This window comes from Conger conger, chromosome 4, assembly GCF_963514075.1.
Source record: "Conger conger chromosome 4, fConCon1.1, whole genome shotgun sequence".
Classification (NCBI taxonomy): domain Eukaryota; kingdom Metazoa; phylum Chordata; class Actinopteri; order Anguilliformes; family Congridae; genus Conger; species Conger conger.
The window spans coordinates 61,642,474-61,668,584 of NC_083763.1; the positions used below are offsets into that span (position 1 = coordinate 61,642,474).

General features: G+C 42.4%; 1 protein-coding gene across 4 annotated transcripts in view; it reads left to right on the forward strand.

Annotated features, from left to right (window-relative positions):
- Window positions 1-26,111, forward strand: part of LOC133127078 (catenin delta-2-like) — a 256,199-nt gene that overhangs the window by 216,275 nt on the left and 13,813 nt on the right. For 3 of the 4 annotated variants that reach the window (XM_061239702.1, XM_061239703.1, XM_061239705.1), the window contains 4 exons: window positions 849-1,034; window positions 2,881-3,031; window positions 14,942-15,170; window positions 18,228-18,312. In XM_061239702.1, the coding sequence (XP_061095686.1) occupies window positions 849-1,034; window positions 2,881-3,031; window positions 14,942-15,170; window positions 18,228-18,312 (651 nt within the window). The remainder of the gene's footprint in view (window positions 1-848; window positions 1,035-2,880; window positions 3,032-14,941; window positions 15,171-18,227; window positions 18,313-26,111) is intronic. The other variant, XM_061239704.1, reaches the window with a different exon arrangement.

Here is a 26,111-nt window from a genome sequence, read left to right on the forward strand (position 1 = left end):
GGAAGTTGGTGTGTTAATAACAAGCTTTGAAATGAATGGGTTTGAAAATGTTTTCGTATCTATTCAGAGCCAAACTTGATGTTTCCTAAGTCCGCCTCCGCCCAGCCTCGCTGTGTGGAAACAGCCCCGTGGGCGTTTCTCTCCCCTGCAGCAATTAACGGAACAACACGGCTTATCCTGTGAGCAGAGGCACTGACTGTACACACACTCATTAATTATTGAGGGGACGGAAAGGCGGCGCAGATGAATAACATTTAGGCATTTCTCAAGGCCTGCCGAGTGAAAGTGGGTCACCACAGTCCACAGCTTGCTGGTGGAATAAATTCTGAACCTGCCGTTCGAACGCTTCTCGCAGTAGAGACATCCCATTTCTGATGGCCCCGGCGCACAAGAAAGCACGTCTTGTCGAAATGGCGAAAGAATTCAGAGGCAGTGACAAGGGGGACTAAATCAAACAGGGCTTTGAGCGGTAAAGCAGTGTGAAGGACTTCACTCCGCCGCAGTAAAAGCATGCTGGTGGGCTGAGCCCACTGCTCTGACCTCCTGCTTTTGAATCATGTAATTCTCCTTCTGAAGCTCAGCATGTGTGCCTTTGTGCCCCAGTGTAGCTGCCATTTTGTGCCTCAAATGTACACCCAGATGCTCTGTTTTCCTCTTCTATGTGCACCTTGCCATAGACAGAGCATGTGCGGCAGACACAGATGAACTGCATTGTCCCGATCTGCCTCTTCCAGGATGATTGATCGGGAGCATTGCAGGGACTGCTGGGTATTCTGCTGTATAGAGTGATGATGTTTGTACTTTTGTCTGGCCCCATGGTGAAGTGTCTCTGCCCTCTGGTTGTCTAGTGGGATGGTGTTGGACCCCTCCCTGAGTCTACCGACCCCCCCAAAGGGATCCAGATGCTGTGGCACCCCTCCATTGTCAAACCCTACCTCACTCTCCTGTCCGAGTGCTCCAATCCTGACACGCTGGAGGGAGCGGCCGGGGCACTGCAGAATCTGGCGGCCGGCAGCTGGAAGGTAGGTCCTACGGTCAGTCCTGCTCCATTACTAGGGGACGGGGGTGTCGGAGTATCCGGCTACAGGCACACTAATATCGTCTGTTTCAGTATACGTATATCAGAGATGAGATGGAATTGAGTGTATGTTGTTTGTGTGTGTGCCTGTGTGTATGTGTGTGTGCGTGTGCATGCCTGTGTTTTTCTTGTGTGGCAGACCATTGTGATGGGGCAGGGGGCTTACCTCAATCCCATTTTTTATTGCCGGAAACGATTTCTTCCTCCATCTCACAAAACCAACACAATATAAAAGCTTCCTGTTTCTCTGTCTCGCAGAGACAAAGAGCTGCCCTTACCTCCACCGATAGAACGGTCTAATCCACCCAAAGACTGTCTCTCACAGAATCAATAGGCTGCCAGACTGCCAGTCTGAAAGGCTGGGATTGGATGGGTTTATAGGCCCATTACTGACCCAACTGCTCCTGGAGGCTTAGGGCTCTTCACCTGTTAAACGGGAAAGGATGGGGGTTACCCCAATCCCTAGTGAAATCCAGGAGGTGCCTGTACTTTATCAATGTCTTAGCTCATCTCACCAGTCAATTAAAAGTGCCTTAACTGTATATGTGGCTTTATATTTGTTCATCTGCTACCTGTCTAATTTACCAATATTTTTATGTAGTTAAATTTATACATTTACATTGCATTATATCTGTGCATTGGGATGGTAACTTTTTTGGTAAATAGGATAAAGCATTTCCATCTGTTCCAAATATTTACGTAAATGGGTCTTACACCTAAGATCCATAAGTTTAACGTGAGATCTTTCATAAGCGCAGATATGGGAGCATTAGGAGGGGGACTTTAGAATTTTCATTAGATTCCCAACTTAGTGCCACCTGCTAAGCTTCTCACTGTGCAGTGCACGATACCACTTTAGAGGGGATGTAAAGTTTATCCAAGACTGACCTTCACGAAAGCAATATCAGTGGACAGCTGTCTCAGGGAACATGTGGCTGCTCGCTGGCTGTAAATTCTCTCCTCTCTCATTGAATCAGACAGCAGGGGGACTGTGTGCATGTACTGTATATATTTAGTATGCAGATGTCTCCTTCTGCATCCCTTCAAAACATGACACAAATTCTACCTGTAACCGTAGCACTCTGCTTGCGGATGAAGGTGCAGTTGACCTGTTTGCAATTGCTTGTTCTGCCTGAACTGTAACCATCCGTAATACCGACATGCAAGTCATTCTTGTATGATTGAAGGTGTAACCTGATGAACTGACAAAAGGACCTCCTTGTTGTTTAATTATGTTATTCAGTTACCTGTATGTATATTAAACACATTTGTAAGAAGGTCTCAGTACAGTTTTTTTAATTGAGAACTGATTTTATTATTGAGAACGCTAATGTAATTTGCAAGTTATGAAGAAAAGTTATGAAATTTGTGACTGCACGCACATATGTACTACACACGCACCCACACACTCACACACACAGAAGCACACTCAAAGACAGCGCGTGTATGAGACATCATAAATATGGATTTCTGCCCTGGCTCTGGGGAGCAGTTGTCCAGGCCTTCCCATCACATCAGCGAACATGGCGTAACACTGCTAAATCAGAGCTGACAACAAGCCTCTGATGAAGGCCAAGTACGGGAAGGGTCAGATCAAACGCAATCCTCAAATGGCCTTGTGCATCGCCGGCCCTGACCCCCGGTCCACGCTACACATGTACAGCAGATAAAACACGGTTATTAAACCGTGTGAACGGAAGGAAAGAGGTGTTGATGTTATTAGACATTTCCTCTGTTGAAAAGGAGGTTTGGAGTGATGGAAGTGGAAGTGAAGTGCGCTCTCTGTCGCCCCCTGCCTGCAGTGGTCCGTGTACATCCGCGCGGCCGTGAGGAAAGAGAAGGGCCTGCCCATACTGGTGGAGCTGCTGCGGATTGACAACGACCGCGTGGTGTGTGCCGTGGCCACAGCTTTAAGAAATATGGCCTTAGATGTGAGAAACAAAGAATTAATTGGTAAGTGTTTCATTTATTTTTTGTTATTCTCAAAAAATTTGAATAATGGCCTTCACAGAATATGCAACAACCATTCTGCAAGTCCTAGCGCTAGTTATTCCAATTCCAGAGTTTTCAGAATTGTTCGCAGAGTAAAGATCTATCCTGTGTAAATAATGCACATGCTAAATATCTTTTGAAAGGGAAGTTCTTTCGTCTTCTGAACTGTGAAAAGTTTGCTGTGACAGTTCAGATTTTTATACATTATTGCCTATAATTTCCCACATTATGTATTTTGCTATATGTCATCTACTTGGTAAAGTTTCCATTGGTTCAATTATGAAATGTAATTTAAGTGTGTATTTGTCACTGTGAGAGCATTAAGCCATTTTATGGGAAGAAATTCCAAAAGCCAAAATTTCAAAAAGACTGCACTGTCATCGATGTCCTTTGGTAATATTCTCAGGCAACTCAAAGCTTTGTAATACTAATTCTCTATTTGTTCCGCCTGCTGAGAATTCCATTTCCTCAGAAGGATAATAAGAGCCCCCACACTTTGTTTTCTTACGCAGCTGTTGTCATGTTGCAACATACTTCTGGTCTTACCTGTCAACTGGCTTTGTTTTCTTAAACAGCTGTCGCGCTAGGCTGTCATTCCTGCTTGACAATTGGCTCATTTTTTAAATAGCTGTGGCATTACGCTGTCGCTCTTGCTTGTTGACTGGCTTTGTTTTCTTAAACAGCTGCCTTACCGCGCTGTAATATGCTGTCAATCTTACCTGTTGCCCGGCTGTTTTGCTACATAGCGATCGCATTATGCTGTTGTTCTACCTGTGAGCTCCCTTTGTTTTCTTATACAGCAATGGAATTATACTGTTGGTCTTACTTGTAAATTGCCTTTGATTTCTTAGACAGTTGTGACAGTCGTGCTACATTTTGTCTTCAACAGTTGTTGTATTATGTTGTCAATTATACTTGTACACCAACTCCTTTCCTGTAGACTGGTTGTGCTTTGTTAAACAGTCGTCACATTATGCTGTTGGCCTTACTTGTAGACAAAATGTGATTATGGATATTGCTGTCATATCATGCTGCTTAAATGGCTTAGTTTTCTTTGAAAAGCAGTCACAGTGTGTGGTTCGTATTTGCCTGTGGACTACTGCTACATAGAGTTTGTTTTCTCAGATAGTTGTCATGGCATGCTGCACCATAGATTGTGCAAATCACCATAGATTTGTGACCGGGATATTCCCTGTTTGTGCAGTAGCCACGTCTGGTCAAGCAGGTGCTTGTGGTCTTTTACATTACATTAATTGCATTTGGCAGATGCTCTTATCCAGAGCGACGTACAACAAAGTGCATACCCATAACCAGGGATAAGTGCACTGAAAGACCCTAGAGGGAAGTACAATTTCAACTGCTACCTGTACAACAAAGATAAGGACCAGGGCCTATTTGAATTTTTTTTTTTTTTTTTAAACAAACAAATAAACAAACAAACAACAAAGCAAAACAATCAACAAAGCAAAAGTGACCAAACTTAACGGGTTGAAGTGAAGTGCTCTAGTTTGGTGGTCTTCAGAGGACAGCACTTTTACTGAATATAAGAGTGCTATTCTGTGGGCTGATGGAAGTCAATGTAACATTTGGATGACCTAACACATTCATTAATTCATTCATTATCCTAACCTGCTTATACTGAACAGGGTCGCAGGGGGGCTGGAGCCTATCCCAGCATACATTGGGCGAAAGGCAGGAATACACCCTGGACAGGTCGCCAGTCCATCGCAGGGCACACACACCATTCACTCACACACTCATACCTACGGGCAATTTAGACTCTCCAATCAGCCTAACCTGCATGTCTTTGGACTGTGGGAGAAAAAACTGGAGTTCCCGGAGGAAGCCCACGCAGACACGGGGAGAACATGCAAACTCTGCACAGAGAGGCCCAGGCCGACGGGGATTCGAACCCAGGACCTCCATGCTGTGAGGCGGCAGTGCTACCCACTGCACCATCCGTGCCGCCTCCTAACACATTCTAAATCGGAAATATTTTTACATTTTACATTGTGCTGTCCTGACAGTGGTAGGCAAGTCATTCCACCACTGAAGAACCAGAACGGAAAACAGGCGTGAATTTGCAGTTTGACCGCCAGGTGCTCGTAGTGAGGGAACCATAAGGCGACCAGAGCTGGCACACCAGAGTGGTCTAGCTGGGGAGTAGGGAGCAATTAAGGATTGGATGTAAGGTGGGGCAGTCCCCTTAGCAGCATGAAATGCCAACACTAGGGCCTTCAAGGCCCTGAAATATTGTGGACAGATCACTAAAATAACAGTACCAAAATAAAATGTCAGGAAATAGTCAGGAAATGAAACAGTGGCTTGGCTGTATCTGGTGTTTCAAATATACATGTACCACATCAAGTATGCTTTTATGATCAGAGAACATTATGTTCTGTCCTGAACCAAGACAAATATATTATTATTATTATTATTTTCTATGCTCTTGTTCTTCTAGTGGTTATTACAGACTATAAACAAGCATACTCTGAGGAAACCATAATTCTGGCGAGGTGAATCCCAACCAGACATAATGTTGACTTAAGTTGCTGTTGAGGCACTTTGAAAAAGCCAAAGACTGCAAAATGGCAGAGTTTGAGAGATTTACGGACTTTGAGAATTATGGTTACAGTATATGTTCATGTTCATGGTCAATTGTCGGCATTCATATAGCGCCTTTATCCAAGGCGCTTGACAATTGATGCTTTTCATTCACCCATTCACACAAACAGCAGCAATTGGCTGCCATGCAAGGCACCAACCAGCTGCAGTTGCAGTATACGGTCAACTTCAAAGTACTTATCTGACCATTAAACCATTAAAAGTGGCAAAGCTAGCCCTGTGCAATGCTTGTAGGTCAGTATCACAGAAATAGAATAGCACATTAATTTTAAATGAATGCAGGCCACTGTCAAGCTCTTCAATGATTTAATTAATGACAAAAAGTATCTTGTATAATTTTTGTGTAATACTCAAAAAGTTGCCACCCTGTGCAGTGGGCAAGCAGCTTCTGTATAGCCACGGAATAATTTAGAAAAAGTACTAATCCAAAAGACATCTTAAAGGGTACATTTTAAAAGTTACTTAGATTCAGGCCCAGGCTGTGGTGCTCTGAGTGAGTGAGCTCACTTTACTGACACTACTTTTAATTTTAAACTAGAATTCGTCCCACCTGGGGCTAATTTGTCTAAATCCTAGGAGTGCCATCTTGTAAAGCAGGGTATTACATGTATTGTTGTGTGGGTGATTCTTCTTTAAATTCATTTAAATTCATCTGAAATCTGCAGGCATGAGGATAATCCTCTGGAAAATCATGGCATTTGTCTCTCATACAAAACAGAAAAACAGAGCTTACCAACTGGGGAAAATAGATTTTTGTCTCTTGTTTTTTTTATTGCTTATTCTTGAATTTCACTTGGTGTTTTTTTGTTTGTTTGTTTTTTTGCTTTTGAGAAATTGAGCTTCACTGTTTGAAATTCTCTACATGGCACTACTAACTGACTATTGATCTTCCTCTAATAAACTCAGCCTCTAGGTTGGCCTTTGCATCTCCATGACAACATATTTTCCTGCTCTGGCTTCTGGCTTCAGTGCCCATAGGATATGTCTGTTGAATGCTGAGGCATATACTGCATATGATTCTGAAATCCACAGCTCTGTACTTACCTATTTCATATCATGTGGAATTGCATGTGCACCTTTCCTGACTAAGCCATGCCTTCAAGCCAATAGAGTATTGCTTTCATTTAGTTAAAAATAACTACTGTATGTAGACGAGCACTGTAATGTGTAGGGGTGCTGTTAGGACAAACTATGCTGCCTTGGATAAACTATGCTGCCATTTGTACTGGTGTGGATCAGAACTCTGTCAGTTATCCTCAGATTGCCCTCTTTCTGTGTGCATAAGTGATCTGATTATTTATGCGCGGTTGTAAAGCAAATCAAACAGACAAGTGAAGTAGGAGTGCTCTCTTCCATCCTGACATATTCCTACTGTATACATTTGATGTGTGTGAAATTGCCATCTGCATGAAGACATTGTAAAGGCCGTTGAAGGGATGCTTGAGTGGAATGTGTTAAGCATTTAATCTCAGCTGCTGTGAGCAGACGCACATAGCAGCGCACTGCTATCCTCCACATGATGGTATTCTCACATCGTTTCCGCCTCCGGCTCATTCCGCCATCGAGGTGAGTCGAAGTACTGCGGTGAAGCTCACCGTTTCCTTTCCAGATTGGCCTAGCACATAGGTGCACGGATATTACTGTACAGGTGCTTTACTCCACCTAACTGGTTACTAGGCAACACCCACACCTTTCAGTTCCAGTGCATTCCTTCAGCTGGCTTTTAACCATGTCAGTGAATGAGCAAGAGGTGCACTATGTCTTTTGGCTGTGCCAAAAATGATGTGAAAAATTATCTTTGACTCGCCCATGAGTTGTGGTGCAGAATGTACATCTGCTATGAAATGGATATAAGTTTTGGAAAATGTTCAAATACATTTGAAAATTAACCGCAGTGTAAAGTTTTAATTTAGTACATATAGTCAACTCTCTGAGTAACACTGCTACTGATATAGCCTGTGCTTTATTTCCTCTGAGGCGAAACCTTACCTTTTAAAAATGCAGTAATAGCATGTCTCATTTATATTAAAAAAACTTATTTCACTCTACTGCTGGGATTGAACTTTCATATCAATAAGAATATTTTAATAAGAATGTGGCCAGTAGATACATTTTACATCTTCCGATTTATAAATGCTGTTTATATCCAACTGAGGGTATACTATTTTTCTCAAGAGCACTTGGTTGGCCTTGGCAGCCACCAAGGAAACATGCCGTTAGGAACACCATGCCTACTTCTCTGAGTCTGCATGCAGTGTCAATTGCTTGTCTGAGTTGCCTATTTTATTCACCACTTGTGCTTTCATTCATTGCTGCATTGGTGCAGTTCTGTGTCTGAGTGTCTCCATTCTGCTGTGCAATACCACACACATAAGTACCACATCCTTATCATGCTAAGATGAAGAAATGCAGGACCTATTTTCTTGAATAAATGTTGGAAAACATAAGTAGATGTGCTTTAGAAAATGGTTTGTTCAGTTTCTGTGGAACAGTTTCTTAGTTTCTATTGGCGTCGTGCTGATGTCGATACTATAATTTGGCTCCAGCTATATTTCGAATGCTCTGTGTGTGTGTGTGTGTGTGTGTGTATGTGTGTGAATTGGTGCGTGTGCATGGCAGCAGTAGCCGTGGCCCCCTCCTCCTCTTCCTCCCCCTCCTCCACGGACATTGAACAATGATTATTATATTTGGAGAGAATACTCCATCTCTGTGTTTGATGGTGGCGGCTATTGGTGTCTCTGGAAGGTGGGACATTCAGCTTTCACCAGAGGTGTTTAATTGCTAGCCCCTTGATGTAGCGCAGTGTAGCCGGAAGGTACTGGAACTGTATAAACACAGGTCTCTGAAGCTGAGCTGTTGTAACATAGGAGGAAATTACAGAGAGGCCTCCCCGCCATTGGAGCGCAGAACCGTGGGAATCATCTTTCAGCTTGGCAAAAGCATTTCAGCCATGAAGGGTTTCTGCTCAACTGCCCGGGTTCGGTTATTACCTGTCCTGTTGAGTTTGAGCCAGATACAAACCGATCGAACTGAGGCAGCCGAAGCAACAGCCCCGCAGAATTAGAATGAGAAAAGCACAGCGGAAGATTTAAAAGCTGCGCGGCACTAAACTGCCTGAAAGCACCAGCACAGGCATGCGGTTAAGATTGCACTCTCATTTAAAGGCTTACTATGCAGGATTTTTACCTTGGAAATATTATTCAGTCAGTATGATGCACTGGAATGTCATTGCGCACATTTGCCGAATCTGTTCTCCTCTGTCTGTATTTCATCTTCAGAGATGTTTGGGATGTTTGTGGGCATTACGCCCGTTTTTTGTGGGCAAGCGGTGGGCGTCTGTGGCTACAGAGCCTGAAGGGTTTGATCAGGTTGATCAGAGTGTTTGTAGCTCGGTAGCCATTCTGATGTCGGAGGTGAAGAAGTACAAGTACAGTGAAGTGAATCCACAAACCGACAGGGCTCGGTCAAAAACCACAGTCAAATTGCTTTTCCTCGATGGGGGGGGATGGGGGGGGGGGGAAAGTGTTTTCTGTTGGACGTCTAAGTAATGCTACCTCTGGCCATCCAGCTAGCTCCCCTTGCTGCATTCAACGTTGTTTCTTGTGAGTGGCCGGGGTTGAGGACAGAGGATACGTCTTTGATTGTGAACCAGAGCAAGGCTAAAAAATCCTGCATAGTATGCCTTTAAAAAAAAACAACACTCAGAAAAATGGAATGACAACAGTTCACAGTTCAGGTTAGTTTTTCAGTTCTTATATTTCTCTTTAGCAAAGGGGACATAAATGTGACTGGCAATGTGTGTCCTTCAAATTTGAATGGTGCTGTCGGAAAGCCACGTCCGATCGTTGGGTGTGCGGTAGGCAGCCTCAGAGCACGGACTGGGCCGGACAGAGGACAGAGGACTCCACGACGCGGTGTGAAAGGAGGGCCAGCCGGCAGGGAGGGGAACTCCTGCTCCTGGGAGAATATTCCCAGATTGATTGGGATGCAGTGTGGGGATCCTGCCTGTGTGCCTGCCTGCCGTCCTCTCCCTGGGACAGCCTGTTCCACAGGGCCACCCATACAGTGTCACTGACTTTGATGTTGCTCAGCGATGCCAAATCTTCAGCCAGCAGTGTACCGCTATCACTCACTGAGCGCAGGCTCATCTGGTGCCAGGGTGTTGCAGAATTTACGCGTTGCTCACAAAAGCCAATAATTTGACTGCACTGTGCTGTTAAGCAATGCTATGAAAAACTATAAAGCTCATGATTAATACAGGTCCTCTTTTGATATCAGCCACAAGGTGGCTCTGCCTTAATGTGAGCTGTGTTTCTACAGATGTCTAGTGTGGAAGCATGTCTTTTATTCTCTGACCTCCTGTGACATCAAAGGCAATCATTGGTACAGATGTAAGCATATACACTCAGTTAGCACTTTATTAGGTATTTATTGAACTTTTATTACTTGTTAAGTCTTCTGCTGCTGTAGCCTATCCACTTAGAAGTTTGATGCGTTGTGTGTCCAGAGATGCTGTTCTGCATACCACTGTTGTAATGTGTGGTTATTTGTGTTACTGTCACCTTTTTGTCAGCTTTGACCAGTCTGGCCATTCTCCTCAGACCTCTCTCGTTAACAAGGTGTTTCTGCCCACAGAAATGCTGCTCGCTGGATGTTTTTTTTGTTTTGCTTGGTTTTTCACCAGAAAAAAAACCAAAACTCCAGACTGTTCTGCATGACAATCCCAGGAGATCAGCAGTGTCTCAGACTGACACCACCAATCATTCCACGGTCAAAGTCACTTAGGTCCCATTTTTTCCCCATTCTGATGGTTGATGTGAACATTAGCTATAACTCCTGACCCATATCTGCATGATTGTATGCATTGCACTGCTGCTACACAATTGGCTGATTAGATAATCGCATTGATATGTAGGTGTGCAGGTGTTAATAAGGTGCACTCCACTGTACACTCCACTGTACTCCACTTACTCAACCATGTCACAATGTCCACAGTGATGGCAGCATATAGTAGCAATAATTCTTTATTTATCATTGCTTTTCTATTTCGCAATGGAAACAATATTAGCAAGTTCCATAGCAACAAGACTGTATCCCACTGGCCTCTTTGGGAGATTTTAAATTGGATGCTTTGAACTTTGCAACACATAATGTTCCACGGTCTACTTAAGGCTATTGGCAAATCAATGTGCATTTGTTGGTGCAGTCACGTGTACTCTGAGTGCACCTCTTATAGCTCTTATAGTTTTCATACATGCTCATATTGTGAATGTAATGAAAATGGGTTTTGTAAAGTTTTGAGTCATGACAGGGAGGGTGATGAAGAGGGGTCTACGTCTCAGCTTGCTGTGTGATGAGCTCCTCCATGCCCTGATTACATGTTTCTGACGGGGGTTTATCTCTGATGGACTCGAGGGCTCACACTCGCTGCTGATTTCTCTCAGCCTCTCATGTGTAAAGTGCCCACTGATGTGGCACTCCACGGTGTCAAGGTTAGCCAAGGAGGCACGAAAAGTACAGCCTTTCCAGGGACTGGAGGAGGGCAGTCAGGGTCAACAGAAAGGAAAACACTCCTTTTCATTAAGTTAGCTTGACGCTGTAAGTTATGGGCTTGTGTGTGTGTGTGTGCATGCATGCTTGTGTGTGTAAGCTGTATGGTGAGATTGGCCCCTGAAACACCTCCAATTGAACCTCATTTCCAGAACTTCATAATTCAAGTTACATGTACACTAACTATTCAAGGAGATGGGTGTGACTTTGACAGTGGGAGATGATATAGAAAACATTCAGTGACTGCACTTATAAAAGTACAGTGTTATAATTGTAATGAGAAAGGTGTGTAATTTGATGTGCAGCTTGTGCACATATGGAGATATTCAGAGGACATTTTGTCAGAGCCATTCCTGCCACAAACATTTTCTTCAGTGATGGGATTGAAGTCCGCTGTGGACTTCACAGTACAAATCATCATTTATTAATGTTGAGACTTTTTGCCGTGTAACCGGCTGCCTCACTGTGCCCGTGTGTGCTGTGGGCTTTCAGCTTTCCTATCCATATTTCCAGTTCCATTTTAAATTGCAATGGTACTCAGCAAGGGCTCACAGCAAGGTCTGCATCTTCAACAGTTTATTTTAAACATGTGTTTAATTTGAATGTTGCCTCCTTTTCATTTTGCAAGGAGCTGAAAAAAGTAAATCCTGCAAGCTGTTTGGGTAGAGATTTAGGCCTCTGTGGAAAGGGACCGCATGGTATTGCACAAACGGTGTCCCTCACTTATCAACATGCAGAATGCAAAGCCCAGCTAATGAAGCCTCTGCTACAGCCTTGCAGTGAGCAGCCTTGTCTAATACATCAGTCTGCTGATTTCACAGCCCCATTACAGTATTTAAACGTGGGATATTTTAGTTTCGCACTAGACAGTAACATAACATTGGACCATGATGTCTGGCAGTTTTGTCTGTTCCATCTCAGTGTTACAAACTAGAAAAAAAAAACATGCAAGACATTCTTAACACTTAATTTTTTTTAAGAGGAATAAAGGGAAGGAGTTTCACAGCTTGTGTGAGAGGAGCTCCACACGCACCTCCATGCTGGGGTTTGAGGGCGGGAGGCTTCATTAGGATGTGGGATGCTTAATATCTCCAGGCTACTCTGCTGCAGGGGTACTAATCGACCGGCCCTCGGCCCTCAGGAGCCCCCGCTCCTCCTCCTGTGTGCAGCATAAGCCGTGGGCAGCATAGCACACGGACCACGTGGCGTGTTTGCCGTCAGTGTTGCTAATGCCCTTCTGGAGACACGGCTCCCTACAGCTCTTCTTCTGTCACGCACAGCCAGCCCTGTGATCTCTCTCCATTATTAGGGATTTCAGTTCGGTCCTTACGTCAGCAAGACTCATGCCTGTCTACATGCTCAAACTACTGAGGAGCGCAGATAGATTTTCTTCTGTATTTATTCATTAAAGTGTAAGTTAATCTGCCCACCTCTTTCTACTTTCTACCCCTAAGAAGGGACTTTCTTTCTGGATTTAAAATCATATATTTTGTTCCAGGCCTACACATAAATATGTTGCTCTTTAGATGTACAAATAATTCCCACCAAAATGAAGCTATTTGTCATTTTATTATTTCAGTTGTACATTTTAAATCTTGCTCTATACATATCTTCAGTTCTTTATGCATTTGGGCTTTTAAGAAAAAAAGAGTTAGGCAAAGTAGCTTGAACAGTCTATTTTGTCAAAAGAAATCATTTCAGCATTGAATGTCTCCTGTAATTTTGAAGAAAGAATACTAATGGGCTTCTTTAATGTGATATAGAGATCAATCAAATTCAGCAATTTCTATCAAAATTATCCCCAGCTTTTTCTCGATGCAAATTCTGTGCGAAAATGCTGGGTCTCTTTTAGATAAGTGCCTTAATATTGTCTTTTGAAGCAAGAAATCCCATTCTGCCTGGAAGTCTAAGATAAGCACACACCAATTAACTGACTGCTCTTTTTTTCTGTCACATTGGTAATAAAAGGAGGCACTTTTGAAATTGTTGCATTCTTGTGCTTCCTGTTTAAAATGATGTCTGCATCTTTAATTTTCAGTCCATTGTTGAATCTGCTGTAAGAGCCGAATAGTGTTAGATTAATTTTATTAGCATTGCCTCTAAAGCCATAAGGCAGGAGGAATGAACAGTAGCCATTACGAAGAGGTTGAAAATAACTCCCACCTACCACACTGGTAAATGGTCTGCATTTATATAGCACCTTTTTCTAAAGAGGGCTGTACAATTGATGCTTCTCATTCACCCATTCACATACACGCTCATGGCGATTGGCTGCCATGACACACCCAGGGCAGGACCGAACCGGCAAACCTCCGACTGCCAGATGCGTGCACTTACCTCCTGTGCCAATGTCACCCCTTTGCTGGAAACAGGTCGTCAATACATCTTATTCATAGTATTTCAATTATCTCCTGAAATGGCTAAGAAAAAAATACACCATTATGCCAAGCATAGCACTGTATTGTGTAAAACTCATGTACATTCACCTGTTGTGCACTGCACAGTGCTAGCCATGCTTGGCCCGAGAAATATTAAGCCAAGCCCATTTCCCACTGTCATTCTGCGTAGAGAGAACACTGAAACACTTTTAAATTAAAGCATTGTACAGTGCATCACAGAAGAATAATTCAGTTCAGGCTGCATGACACATTGCATGGAAGGGAAGAGAATGTATTCGGATAAGAGCAGGAGCACTAGAAAAGCCTCAGAGCTGTGATGTTAGTACTGCTGCTGGCGTTACCCGAAGGTGGAATGATATATGGCTGGAATGGAATAATATTCAGAGTAGAAAAGCTCCAAAATATGATCATATGCAATTCCTGTGAACCCTGAATACATGAGCCATTATGATTGATATTGTCAAGCTGGTGTGCAAGTCATTAAAATGTATTTTCAAGTGAAAACCCTAAATCCATGCTGTTTCCATGCAGATGAAAGATGATATTGTTCTCTGGAGAGGCCATGCCTCAGAGAGAGCTATAACATACAGGCATTATCATTAGCTGAGCAGGGGGTAGTTTAGGTCCCCAAGGTGAAGCTATGGGTGTCTAATGGACCCAAAAAGGCTATTATTTCACATCTTGCCTTTTCATTCTGCAATAACTTATCTCTTAAAAGAATTGCTACAACAGCACATCCACAGCCACTTTTCAACTTCTGCGAATGTGCAGATTGAGTAATACTGACGTTAAACGTTACACTTTTCTAGCCTCGTATTTTTGTCCGTTTCAGGCTTTTTTCCATTTTGGGTTATTCACAGTCTGTCCTGCCATTTGAGAAAGAAAGTAATGCGTGTAGGGAAAATGGCCTCCTTTTGCCTTTTGTCCTCACTGTAGGCCCCTGAGTAGGTTATAGAATGTGAGAACCCCAGAGAAATGTGAAATAAAGTCCACTGTTCAGTTCTTTTAATGCCAAGCATTTTTATTTTTCAGGTCTTTTACCTGTACTTCTTCATTTTTTTCTTGTTTTTTTCTTTCAAATACCACAAGTCACCCTTACTGAAGTCCCCGCTTTGCTCTGCTGTAGAAAGTTCAGTTCAGCTAAGAAATCCAATCCCTCTGCTAGAAGGCAAGTGTAGTGTACTGTGCACACAGGAAGTGTGCTGCAGATGTTGACACAGCGTGGTGTCACGTACATAGTAACCAACAGGAGTTTTTCTCTCCCCTCTCTGGCTGCTCAACACTCACAAACGCCCAGGCAAGTACGCCATGCGCGATCTGGTCCACCGCCTGCCAGGGAGCAGCAACAGCACCAGCGGCACCACCACCAACAGCACCACCAGCAAGACCATGTCCGACGACACTGTAACCGCCATCTGCTGCGCCCTGCACGAGGTCATCACCAAGAACATGGAGAACGCCAAGGCCCTCCGGGACGCCGGCGGCATCGAGAAGCTCATCGGCATCGCCAGGAGCAAAGGAGACAAGTAGGTGTTCTGCACCGGCCCCGCAATGGCCAACTTCAAGAGCCACTTCCACACCGGCTAGTGTTAGCGTCACGCAGAGAGGTAGACTGAGAGTACAGGCGGTTAGGGAGATTATTATGTCTCAAACCTAACCAATGTTTGTGTGGACAAGAAATGTCATTCCGATTATTTAAGTGTGATAAGCATGGGCATGCAATTCTATTGTTTTTACTCATGGGATCTTCAATCTGTTTATCAAAGAAGGCCTATTTTCTTATTGTGTTGTCTCAATCCAGGGGTCAGACTCCCCGTTCTTCAGATAGCTTGAATGTTTTGCAAGGGGTCTGTTTAGTCAACACAACAGTGAGTGATGAACGCTCTGCTCTTATTGGCTGACCCTCCATACGCGGTGTCTGGTACATTAAGATGATTCTGTCTGTACGTATCTCTGTGGACAGCCGTGTTAACAGTGCCTGTTATCGCGGTCCGTGCCCCCTCGCCGCCCTCGTTCAGAACCCAGTCACTGCCTGAGCCCAGGGGCCTCTCCTGTCACTGGAGAAGCCTTCTTCTTCACAACAGCTGTGATAATGTTGTTGTTTTTTTTTTTTACTTTTGAGGTGCAAGGTTATCAGAGGGACATCCGTGCTCATTGTCTGGTGTTTTATACCGTAAATGTAAAATGAGGGCCGGAATTAGATTTGATGGTCTGTCAGGTGTCCTGAGCCTTTGCATGTCAAATTTGCTCACCATTGTTTTTCTCTCCCTCTTCCTGCCACCTTACGTTAAGTTTAGATATTGCGCTATTAGTTGTGCGGTGCCCGTCTGTCTGAGTACTCTTAACTGTGATTGATACTAGATAGGAGCCCATGAACGCGCCACCACCGAGCCCGCATTCTCTCAGTCGACTACGGCGGAAAAATCTTAAATTAGGGGTTGTGGTGATTGAAGGACCCATCCGAGATATTAAACGAGAGCTGGTGCGGATATTAAAAAGCACAGACTGATGGTAATAGCTGTCCACCCCCCAACAACCAGCAGCACTTTTCAACCCCCCAGGAATCACACAGATATACATTGAAGAGGGGATCATTAGGCAGGAGGCAAGCCTCTGCAGGCAGGATGCCACTCAATAGTAATGAGAGAGCCGTTCATTTAAGGTTAGCCAAGATCCGGATATTTATTTTACAAAATGAAGTGCAAAGTGTTATGTGTTGTTTGAGACTTGAATAGCTTGCACAAGCATGGCAAAGTCATCTTCAGTATCTAAGCCCTTTTGTAACAGAACAAGGAATATTAATGCTCCATACAGTAATCTTCCGGGGATTAGAGCAAACGTGTGGTCTTGTGTAACATAGGTTGTGGTCTAATGTTAATAAATTGCCATCATAGATTTATTTTTCTAGTGTGGGTTTCCTACCTTGAATGATATGAAATAAAATGTAACACTTCATATTTTTATTTTTATTCACTTGGGTGTTTTTCAGAGCTCCCATGACACACTCACACTGCAGTGATATTCAAAGCCCTGAGAAATCTGATATAAACTAAAAAGAAATTCATACAGTAATTATGTTATTATATGGGCAAAAAATAATGGTGGTTAGTATATCTGAGGAGATATGTTGATGTCACTTGAAACCTCAAATATTAAATGAATTAGCATTTGTTGAGAGATTAATGGAGAAAGAATGTGACTGGTTCAATTTTTCAAATTAATTTGAATATAATGAAATTGAATTGTCAACTGAAATTGTTTTCTGGTAAATCTCCCTTGGCTGTGCCTAGATGATACTCAATGTGTGTCAAATATCAGAATTGGCCATATGCATGCCCCCTTCATGTCATTTCATTCATCAGGATTTAAATTGTCAATTTTCAATTGCATCCCTATTGGGATATCTGAAATGAAATGAACAAGTAAACATTTTATATTAAATAAAGAACACCAAGGAGGGCAGGCTCTTGTTAGTAAAATCCTCTACCTATAATGAAGGCCAGCATTTGAAGATCCAACACTCCAATGTATTAATCCCTTGATAAAATTCAGCCATATCTACATGAAGCCATGTGGTAGAGTATTAGGGCATTCAAGCAGGCATCACTGCCTCAGAACCTCAAGATTTTTTGGCATACCACAGGCGGGTGACAGTCCTGCAATTACTCTATGCTGATTAAATATTTTTTGTGTGTTGGCCAGACGTGGTGCAGTCCGTTGGGTGGTCGACTCTTAAACCATATTCTGAATTGTGTACAGTAGAGGCATGTTTCGCATGGTGATCCCCATGATCCTCTCTGAGTAAAGCGGAAAAATACATGAAAATAGGAACTGTCTGCTCTATATATATATATATTTCTATAAGGGCACTTCCCTCTGTAGCACCTCTGCTATGAATTGAGGTGACTTCAGTGTTGTGGCCTCTGCAGCAGATTGGGCAAGCCCTATTGACCTCAGCATTAATAATAGCCTGGGGCAAAATCAAAGTGTGGCATTTAAGAAACTGGGGTTGTAACCCCAAGAATGTTAAAATCCAAGATGTGGCACTTTAAGACAAATACAAAGACCAACCACATGCCATCAACACATTTTTAAGCTCATTGCTGATTTGATATTGCTGCTTGGCACTGAAATGAATCTGTTTGCTAAATTTAAATCTGGATTTATTTTGCTTCTCATGCACAGGGATCTGTGGATATGCATGATGAAAAATATGCATAACAGTACATTTAAATATACTGTATAATATGATACTTGACTGCAAATCAGCCTTCTGTTGACTTTCCTTCAGATAAAGGTGTATATATTTTTATTTACTTTTTTCTTTCCTTGGTATTGACAGCACTGGGGCCAGGGGGCACAGCTAACCCAACATATACTGTCTCTGTATTGATTTGAATGTAAATGTGAAAGTGCCTTTGGACATTAGACTGACCTCTGACCTCCCGTGCTGCCCTTCCTGGTATCACCCCAGCTGTGTAAATGGGTTACTGTTTATATAAAAGTGTGCTATATTGCTGTATTACTCACCTTGTGCAAACGATTGCTGTAATGAGTTATCTAAGTGCAGACGTCTCTTTCAGACACTCGCCTAAAGTGGTGAAGGCAGCCTCTCAGGTCCTCAGCAGTATGTGGCAATACAGGGATCTGCGCAGCCTCTACAAGAAGGTAAGGACCAATCACACGCAGCACCACTACCTGCGTCTTGAAATTAGCCGACCGTAGCTGCGAGACTTGTGTGCAGATTACCTGAACGGTGGCACTGGCGAAGGTTCTTTTTAGGCAGCGAAGGTTCTTTTTTGGCTCAATGGCGGCATTATTGCCACGAGCCCGTGAGTATGCAGGCCGGAGTGGACCCGCACATTCAGAGTGGCCAGCGGGCTAGCAGCACAGGCCGGTTAGACAGATGAGGCAGCTGCTAATGCACAAAAAGTGCCATGACATGCGGTGTAATCTCCACTGTGTGCGGCATTGACACCCGCGGGGCTGGTCTGTCCAAACATCTCGACGACTCGGAGGCCTGAAAGTAACGGCCTCTTGCTTTGCTCCCTGGCTCTCCCTCTGTTCTACTTCAGTCACTGGGCTGTGCCTTTTTTCCTCCTCCGCTAATCTTGATCCATTTGCATATATTTATTCGGGAAACGAAATCAGATGTGTCTTCTGAGAAAGTGTTGTGAGTGAAGAAGGCTCTCTAATTAATTGAAAATGAAAGTGCAGTGATCGGCAAAAATGAAAGGAAGCTGGGTTTGAGGCGAAACCTGAACCCGGCTTTCAATTACAAAGACACGCAAATAGCAGTTTGTGGCATTGCCTGGGGTCTTGAAGATTTCCCTGATGGCCTACGCTTGTGTTGTATCTGGAGGTTCAGCTTCAGCCTCACTGTTTGATTGTATTGCATGGGAGTAATTGCACCCACTTTGATTCATTCTGGTCATCCCCACATAGTGGAGCATAGTGGTACTGCATCACAAATTCAATCACCAGATGTGCACATCCCCAGTTATGTTCCCCTTTTTTGTGCAAAGTTTGGGGTGACAGGATGGGCCTCATTGTTCATTAGCCAAGGAAAACACTCATCATTTTAATTATGCACATATCTGAACCAGTCTTTTCACTGGTTGCCCTGGTTTGAATGCAGGCACATCAAGATGTACTTGCAAGAACATCTGGGATGTTTATGCACTAAAATATTTATAATTTCTTCATTTTTCTGTGTGGCAACATCAGCTCTGAGCTTTATTGCCAAGATGAAGCAAGCGAGTAATAACATCGCACAGCAGCTGAAATATTTACTCAAAATGTCCAATCAATAAGCTTTCGTGCCGGCTTGTATGCTTGCGGTTATTTAGGTCTATTCATTCTCTGCTGGTTCTCTCTGAAGGATTATAAAGACAAAGTAGGAATGATTTGAAGAAAAGTTGGTCTTCGCTGCTGCATGGCTGTTCAGGTGGAACTTCATTACTTGACATATTTCCGGGCGCTTATTTATGCTGCACACAGACTTAATGTGAACTGATTAAATGCATTTAAATGACAAAGCCTTTTCAGCAACAGAGAAAATCAGTTCAATGTGTAATTCCTTTCATTTTGTATTTTATCTAATTAAATCTGCTTAGAATTATGCGAGCCAAAGAACATTCCGGTAAAGAATTGGCATTAAAAATCTATCTATTTCTTTCAGGAAGGAGAATCATCATGATTTTTTAAAATTATAAAGCGCAACCTCATTTACAAAAACATCAGTATGAAAGCCAAAAAATATTACATTATAAAATATTCCCACAATATTGCATCCCACAAAACTCACTCAAATCTGCACTGATGTTTTACATTTCTTAACCAGACATTTCATTTCTTTTTGATCAGTATTTGTTGTTACATTATGTTCACAATTGAAGTAGATCTATTATTTATGTTTTATGTAATATACCCCAGTAGAGCTCAGAGGCTAAGGGGCTAAGAGGGGTTTGACCTAAAACCAACACACTGAAGTTATAGCTTTTGTTCTAGCATTACTTATGTGCAGGTTCAGTGTCAAACAGTCCACACAGAACACAACACAACTCTGGAACTGAGTGTGCAATTCAATGAAATCTGCTTGGAGAATTTCCAGTGGGGTTCCAGAAAGGCCACAGCAGAATTTAAAGATGGTCAAACAGAAAGAGGGAGAGTGAAAGAAAGAAGTCTCAGAAGGCGTTCCAAGTTTTGCATAGCAAGTCTAAGAGAATAAATTCAGTAAAACTCCCGGATGATAAATGAAGTAGAATTCTTTTTTGAGTTGACCTAAAATTCTTCTGGAGTCTGGCATTCATTAATGGAAGCAGACAGGTTTAAATATTAAAGTTTAAGTCGTTTAATGAACATGCTCCCACCCGGACATGGAGCACATGAGGAGTAACTAAGCGAGAAGAATCAGTGTGCGAAGGGCATGACAGGCTGGCACAGGGACCCTCTCCAGGGAACAGGGGACAAATCTCCCCCACCGCGCACATTTTAATTGGACGTTTCCTTTCGACTTCCTCTGCACAGGTGCCTGTGTTTGTCAAAACTAGCAGGGCTGCAGCGTTATCACCTGTCTATGGGAAACGTTGAGCTGACAAGTCGTCTTGGAAGGCGTTGATGAACCCAGTTCCAAGTGCACAAAGGAGCAATACTGAGTGCTGGAATTTTCCACTAAACTTGTCACAGAATGACTCAAGAATGATTCGCTGCTAGCAGTATCCTCTTAAGTAAATTTGTTGCTAAAAACAGCCTGTCACAGTCACAAACTTTTTGTAGTGCATAAGAGGTAAGGGTTTGTTCTAGAATAAATCTTAAACAGCCTTGCTGTAGGGTTTCCCCAGCTGATAAATTTGTACATTCAAATCTGATTGTGCTCCAGTCTTGTCTCTCTTCTGATGCTTTTCCAATGGCAATTATCTTTATCAGCTGCCCTAAATTAGGGCTCTTTGTTTATAATGTGCTAGCGGTGAATGTGAAGTGACATTTATTCAGCACAGGCCAAACAGGGAAAACACCGCTTGCCCTGTAATTCCTTAAATGAATCAACATTTAACCACCCAGCACTGCCAGGAGAGAAAATAGGCCTGTGAAAGTGCTTTCATGTACAGTATGAAGACATTTGCAGATAGTCTTCGTAAAGGTCAGTTGCTTGGTTTGCGCAAAGCGTGCCCAAATGAAAATGTTCCATTTGGTTCATTTTCAAAAACTCATTAACCTTTTTTTCTGTTAAACTTTCTTGTAAATGTACAGGTTATTTAAAGTTGTGAATGTTCAGTCGTAATGGCAGGGTAAACCTTTGAGTTAATTTCTTTTTTATTGAATAACTGCTCTCAGCACCCTTTCTGCAGAAACATGAGTCTAGTCAGTGTGTTGAACTTCGGGGAAACACACAGGTCCAAGCATGGAAGTGATTATTGCTGTTTGCTCTCAGGGGTAGCCTCATCACACAGGCAGTGTCGGTGAGGGGGAGAGCAGAAAACCGCTCGATTGCATCACACACGGCTTCTATGTATTACACACCAACGTTTGGTACCACAGATGCACTGATTTCCTGAAGAATCCAGGAGCTATGAGAGTTTCAAATATTTACTGGTTCAGCAGTCTTATCACAGCCCATGAAGCGCAATTAATGTTAGTTTACTTTATGGTGATATTATGCACTGCAATATGATACTTCTTGCTTTTGCTAGTATTCTGAGATCTTTCATCATGCACGCTTCTGTTGCTCACTCCTTGTTGTTTCAAGGTTTCAGTGGGAGAGGAGTGATTGTAGCCTGGGGAAATATTAGCATGTGTGTCCCATGAAGAGGAGAATAGAGAGGGAACTCCATGTAACTCTTTTTGAGAGAGGCAACATGGGTTGGGGAGTGATGTGAATTATTTTATTTTGAGTTTTGTTTTGGCTCTGTAATGCACTGTTCAATTTTACATACGGCTTTGTATCCACTTACCAAAATAATGAACAGATGAGAATTTCAGTATTTATAAACTAAATTTGTCTATAACTGTGGTGTACTCTTGTAACAAGCAGAATGATGCTTATTTAGCCTGCTTACTCTTTCCCATGATTCATCTATTTATTGTAATATCAAAGGCTTTAGCTTGTTCTCATTACTCAATGAACATATCAATTTACAGTAACCAAAATGTCTTGCTATTACTTTCACACTGGACCAAAAACATGAATGCACACATACCATGTCTATAGTTAGACAAATGATATTTTAAATATGAGCACATAAATAAATTATTCCCATCATGTTCCAGGGTTGGTTAGGTGGATGAATATTCAGCTGAATGGGTCAAGGGTTAAGGACGGCCCAAGGGAAGGTGCTGTTATAAGCTGAGAGAGACTTAAAACTGATTTCAGGCCCAAGGCTTCTCCAATAATGTGCTCTGAGCTTGTGATTGTAGCGAAGCCTCTAATGATATTCAGCCCTTAAGCAATTCTAAAAATGTGTCTCTAACAAGGAGGCTGGTGGGCTCTGCATAAGGGGCTGGCAGCCTCTCCTGGACCAGCGAGGTCATGGCTTTTTCACGCTAGACTTCCACCCATGGTTTGATGTTCTTTGCACCATAAACATTATTCAGGCCAGAGACTGTATAATGTGAATGGTTTCTTGTTTAAGCACACACACCTCTAAACATGGGCATCACGTGGGCCCTGGATACTATCTAGCCTCATTGTGGAAGATCTCAGCCGTGCAGTATTCCTTATTGATTTATCTACAATCTCAACCTTGTAATCTGCAAATGAGAATTGTGTGCTGTATCACACAATCTGAGCGGGTGCACAAACACTTAATCAGGTGCTGGAACTATGAGATGGTGATCCTAATAATGGATTCAGATAGGCGGAGTATCTGCCTGTTCTGAAATGCATGGAAGCGGACCCCTCATGTTATCTCTCTCTTTTAGGTTAACCTGGTGGAGATCCTCAATTGTTCTGAATTCGTCATGCTGGGCTAAATTCAGCATATATATGTGTATATGTGTTTGTGCGCTATTAAAAGAGCTTGTGTTCCCGTACAGCAGGAAGACGATAGTCAGCAAGATTTGTTTTACCCTTAAACCAGCCATGCTCTGGGGTTTCCGTGCAGTACGAAGGAAAATTGGGTTTAATTTGTCCTTGAATATGCCATCATTCATTTCTAAATGAAGCCCTAAGTCATAATTAAGTTAATGAAATGAATTATGTTTCAATGAAAGGCTCTTTATTGTGTTGAGACCTGTTTTCTTTTCTTCTTCTTCTTCAAGGCATTATTTTCAAGTGTTTGGGTGTCTTCTTGAAAAGGCCTTGAGTTGACAGAACTGCTCCTTCCAGCAATGGTTCTGTAGTGCCTTTGAAAGCGTGAGTAGATGGCAATTCTCTTAGCGTGCCGATGCGCTGAAAGGAAAGCTAGGTTGGAGAAATAATACTTGAGTGGCCTTGATAAAGCTAGTAGCCTGAACAAGGCGGAAAGCTATAAATGGCCACAGTCAGAGGCTGCTGACCAGCCGGTGAGGGATACCGGTTGTGACTTCAAGGGTAATTTTCCGACGTGCGTTGCTGTTTATTGCCGTTTTGCACACTCTCTGCGATTCTCAGGTACCTGTCCGGTGCCATTACTTGCGACAAGCCCAGTGATCGCACAGCAGGCCTCCTTGCCCAGGGGCTTCTGGAAAAGGCCCAGGTCTGACTGTGTTGGGAATATCCAAAGCGGGGCAGCTTTGAAATGGCCTATATACCTTTGGTCCTTTTGAAAGCCCTTAGTGGAAAATGTGTCAGCGAAGGGCAATAGAATGTCAAGAGGAAGAGTGCTCTGTGGCTGTGTAAAGGAGAGGCGACAGAAGAGGCAGTGAGCGTGCTCAGAGCTCCTGCACCTCGCTTTAGCTCCGATAACCCGTTTATAATGCACAGGCGCCCTGAGCAGCAGGAATCTCAAACAGCAGTGTCAGGAGTTTCACATTCAAATCCAATTTGTTTTCTTAAAGCATTTTCGCTCGCAGTATCTGTCCCTCAACATGCAGTGACAAGACCACCTAAACTCTTGCACATAACTCCATTGCACAGATTCATTGGGTTTGCACTCATAGCACAATTCAATATTTGTTCTGTTGTGTGGTGGCATACACTATTGTGACAAGTTACTTTAATATACACACGAGGTTGAGAAAGTCCTCTATTAAATCAGCATATCATGGATCACTCTCTATAATGAAAAAAATGAGCTATTCCGAGGAGATGGAGAAGAGCAAGTTCAGGGAAAGGGTCACTAGGTAATAGTGCTAAAATAAAATAGCTTTGGCATTTAAATATGCAGCATATTTTGTTTTAACAACTCTATTATGTTAAGAGTTTATGACCGCTTTCATGTTTGGGTTCAAATTGACCCCAGCAGTTTAAGTAAACACAACCCTATTGCAAAAGAAAAATGTTGACATTTTGTGTGTCTTATTGTCTCCCAAATGACTAGCCTTTTATCCATAAATATGAAAAGTCTGTGCAAAACATCTCATAGAGCCTGAGGTACATGAAGTGAAAGTTTGGGAGTGCCACCAGAATCTTTCGCCAAGAAATATGACATAAAAATATGGTCTGACATTTCATACAGTTACAGAGGGTTAAAATAAGCCCTTACAACACATGCAAAGTTGGTACAGGACTTATGAAAACAAAGCATTATGTTTATTGCATGTTTAGTATTTAATCCCAACAAAATAGAAAATTCTAAAAATCATACAGTATCAAGTTAAAAAAAGGTTAACTGGTTTTTAAGAGATGTCAAACACTGAATGGGGTTAGATTGACCCAAAACACAATAGGAGGGTTAACAGACTAAAGATACATTTACATTAATCAGCTTTGTGTTGTCTCCTCCATTCTAATCAGATGTCATGAACTAGAACAGTGCAGCAGCACTCTTAATGTTTACAACATTATGTTCATTGTTGAATTTTGTCCCACATGAATTATGCCATTTGAAGTACCTTATCTGTGTTTGCAATTACACATTTTACCTCCTCGTTAGCTGTAATTTGTTGAAGCCACCTTTGATTGGTGTTCGTGGCCGTGTGTGATTGCGAGTAAATTAGTTTTTGAAATAAAGCAGCGTCACCGTCATGCTTTCCATTGCTATTACTTCATGTTGGAATCTTCTCCCCACATCTTTGGGCTACTAAATCAATTTAATTTCATGTCATTAGCATCCCACTACATGGCTATGAAAGTCATTTTGCAATCCAGAGAACAGGGCATGCATTGTTTATTGTGGAAATTTATTGCAGGATATTCCATTTCTCATTTGTGTTTTGACTATTTAAATGTTGTTTTAGTTCCGTTTTGGTAATGTGTAGAATGATTGGACAACAATCTTTTTCAGATTCAATTCAGGGGTTTCAGATTCAATTCAGATTCAAACCCTTCAGCACAGTGCTTATATGAATTACTCATGTTAGAATATATCCCACTGTATCACTGGATAGCTTGTAAAAATGTAAACTGTCTCAGTCACTGAATAAGGGTAGCATATTTACTATGTGTAGTAGGCCGAGAGCACGTTTCAGTAGTGAAGCGGTCATTTTCCTCTGAGACTGCAGAATAATAAGGAGTCATGTGTGTATATATAATACTATACTGTATAGTGTTATGTGGTTATTGGGGGCATGTAGACCTACTTTAATTGAATGCAATAACTCTGTTTAGTAGTGTGGTTTGGTGTACAGGGAGTTTACAGTTTGATTTGATCTTGCCTGTTCCATATCTGAGGAAATAATGTCAATAATCATGAAATGTCAACGTCGTCTATTTCTTACACTTAATTGTGAAAGTATAGTTGCTGTGTTTTTGTGGTAATTCAAGCATACTGTACATGAAGCAGGGCAAACCTCAGTATTTCTTGGTGTAAGTTCATTAGTATATGAATTACACCTAATTTGTTTTTGTCTATTCCTGAATAGTTCCTTTGTTTTGTCAAATAAAAGTG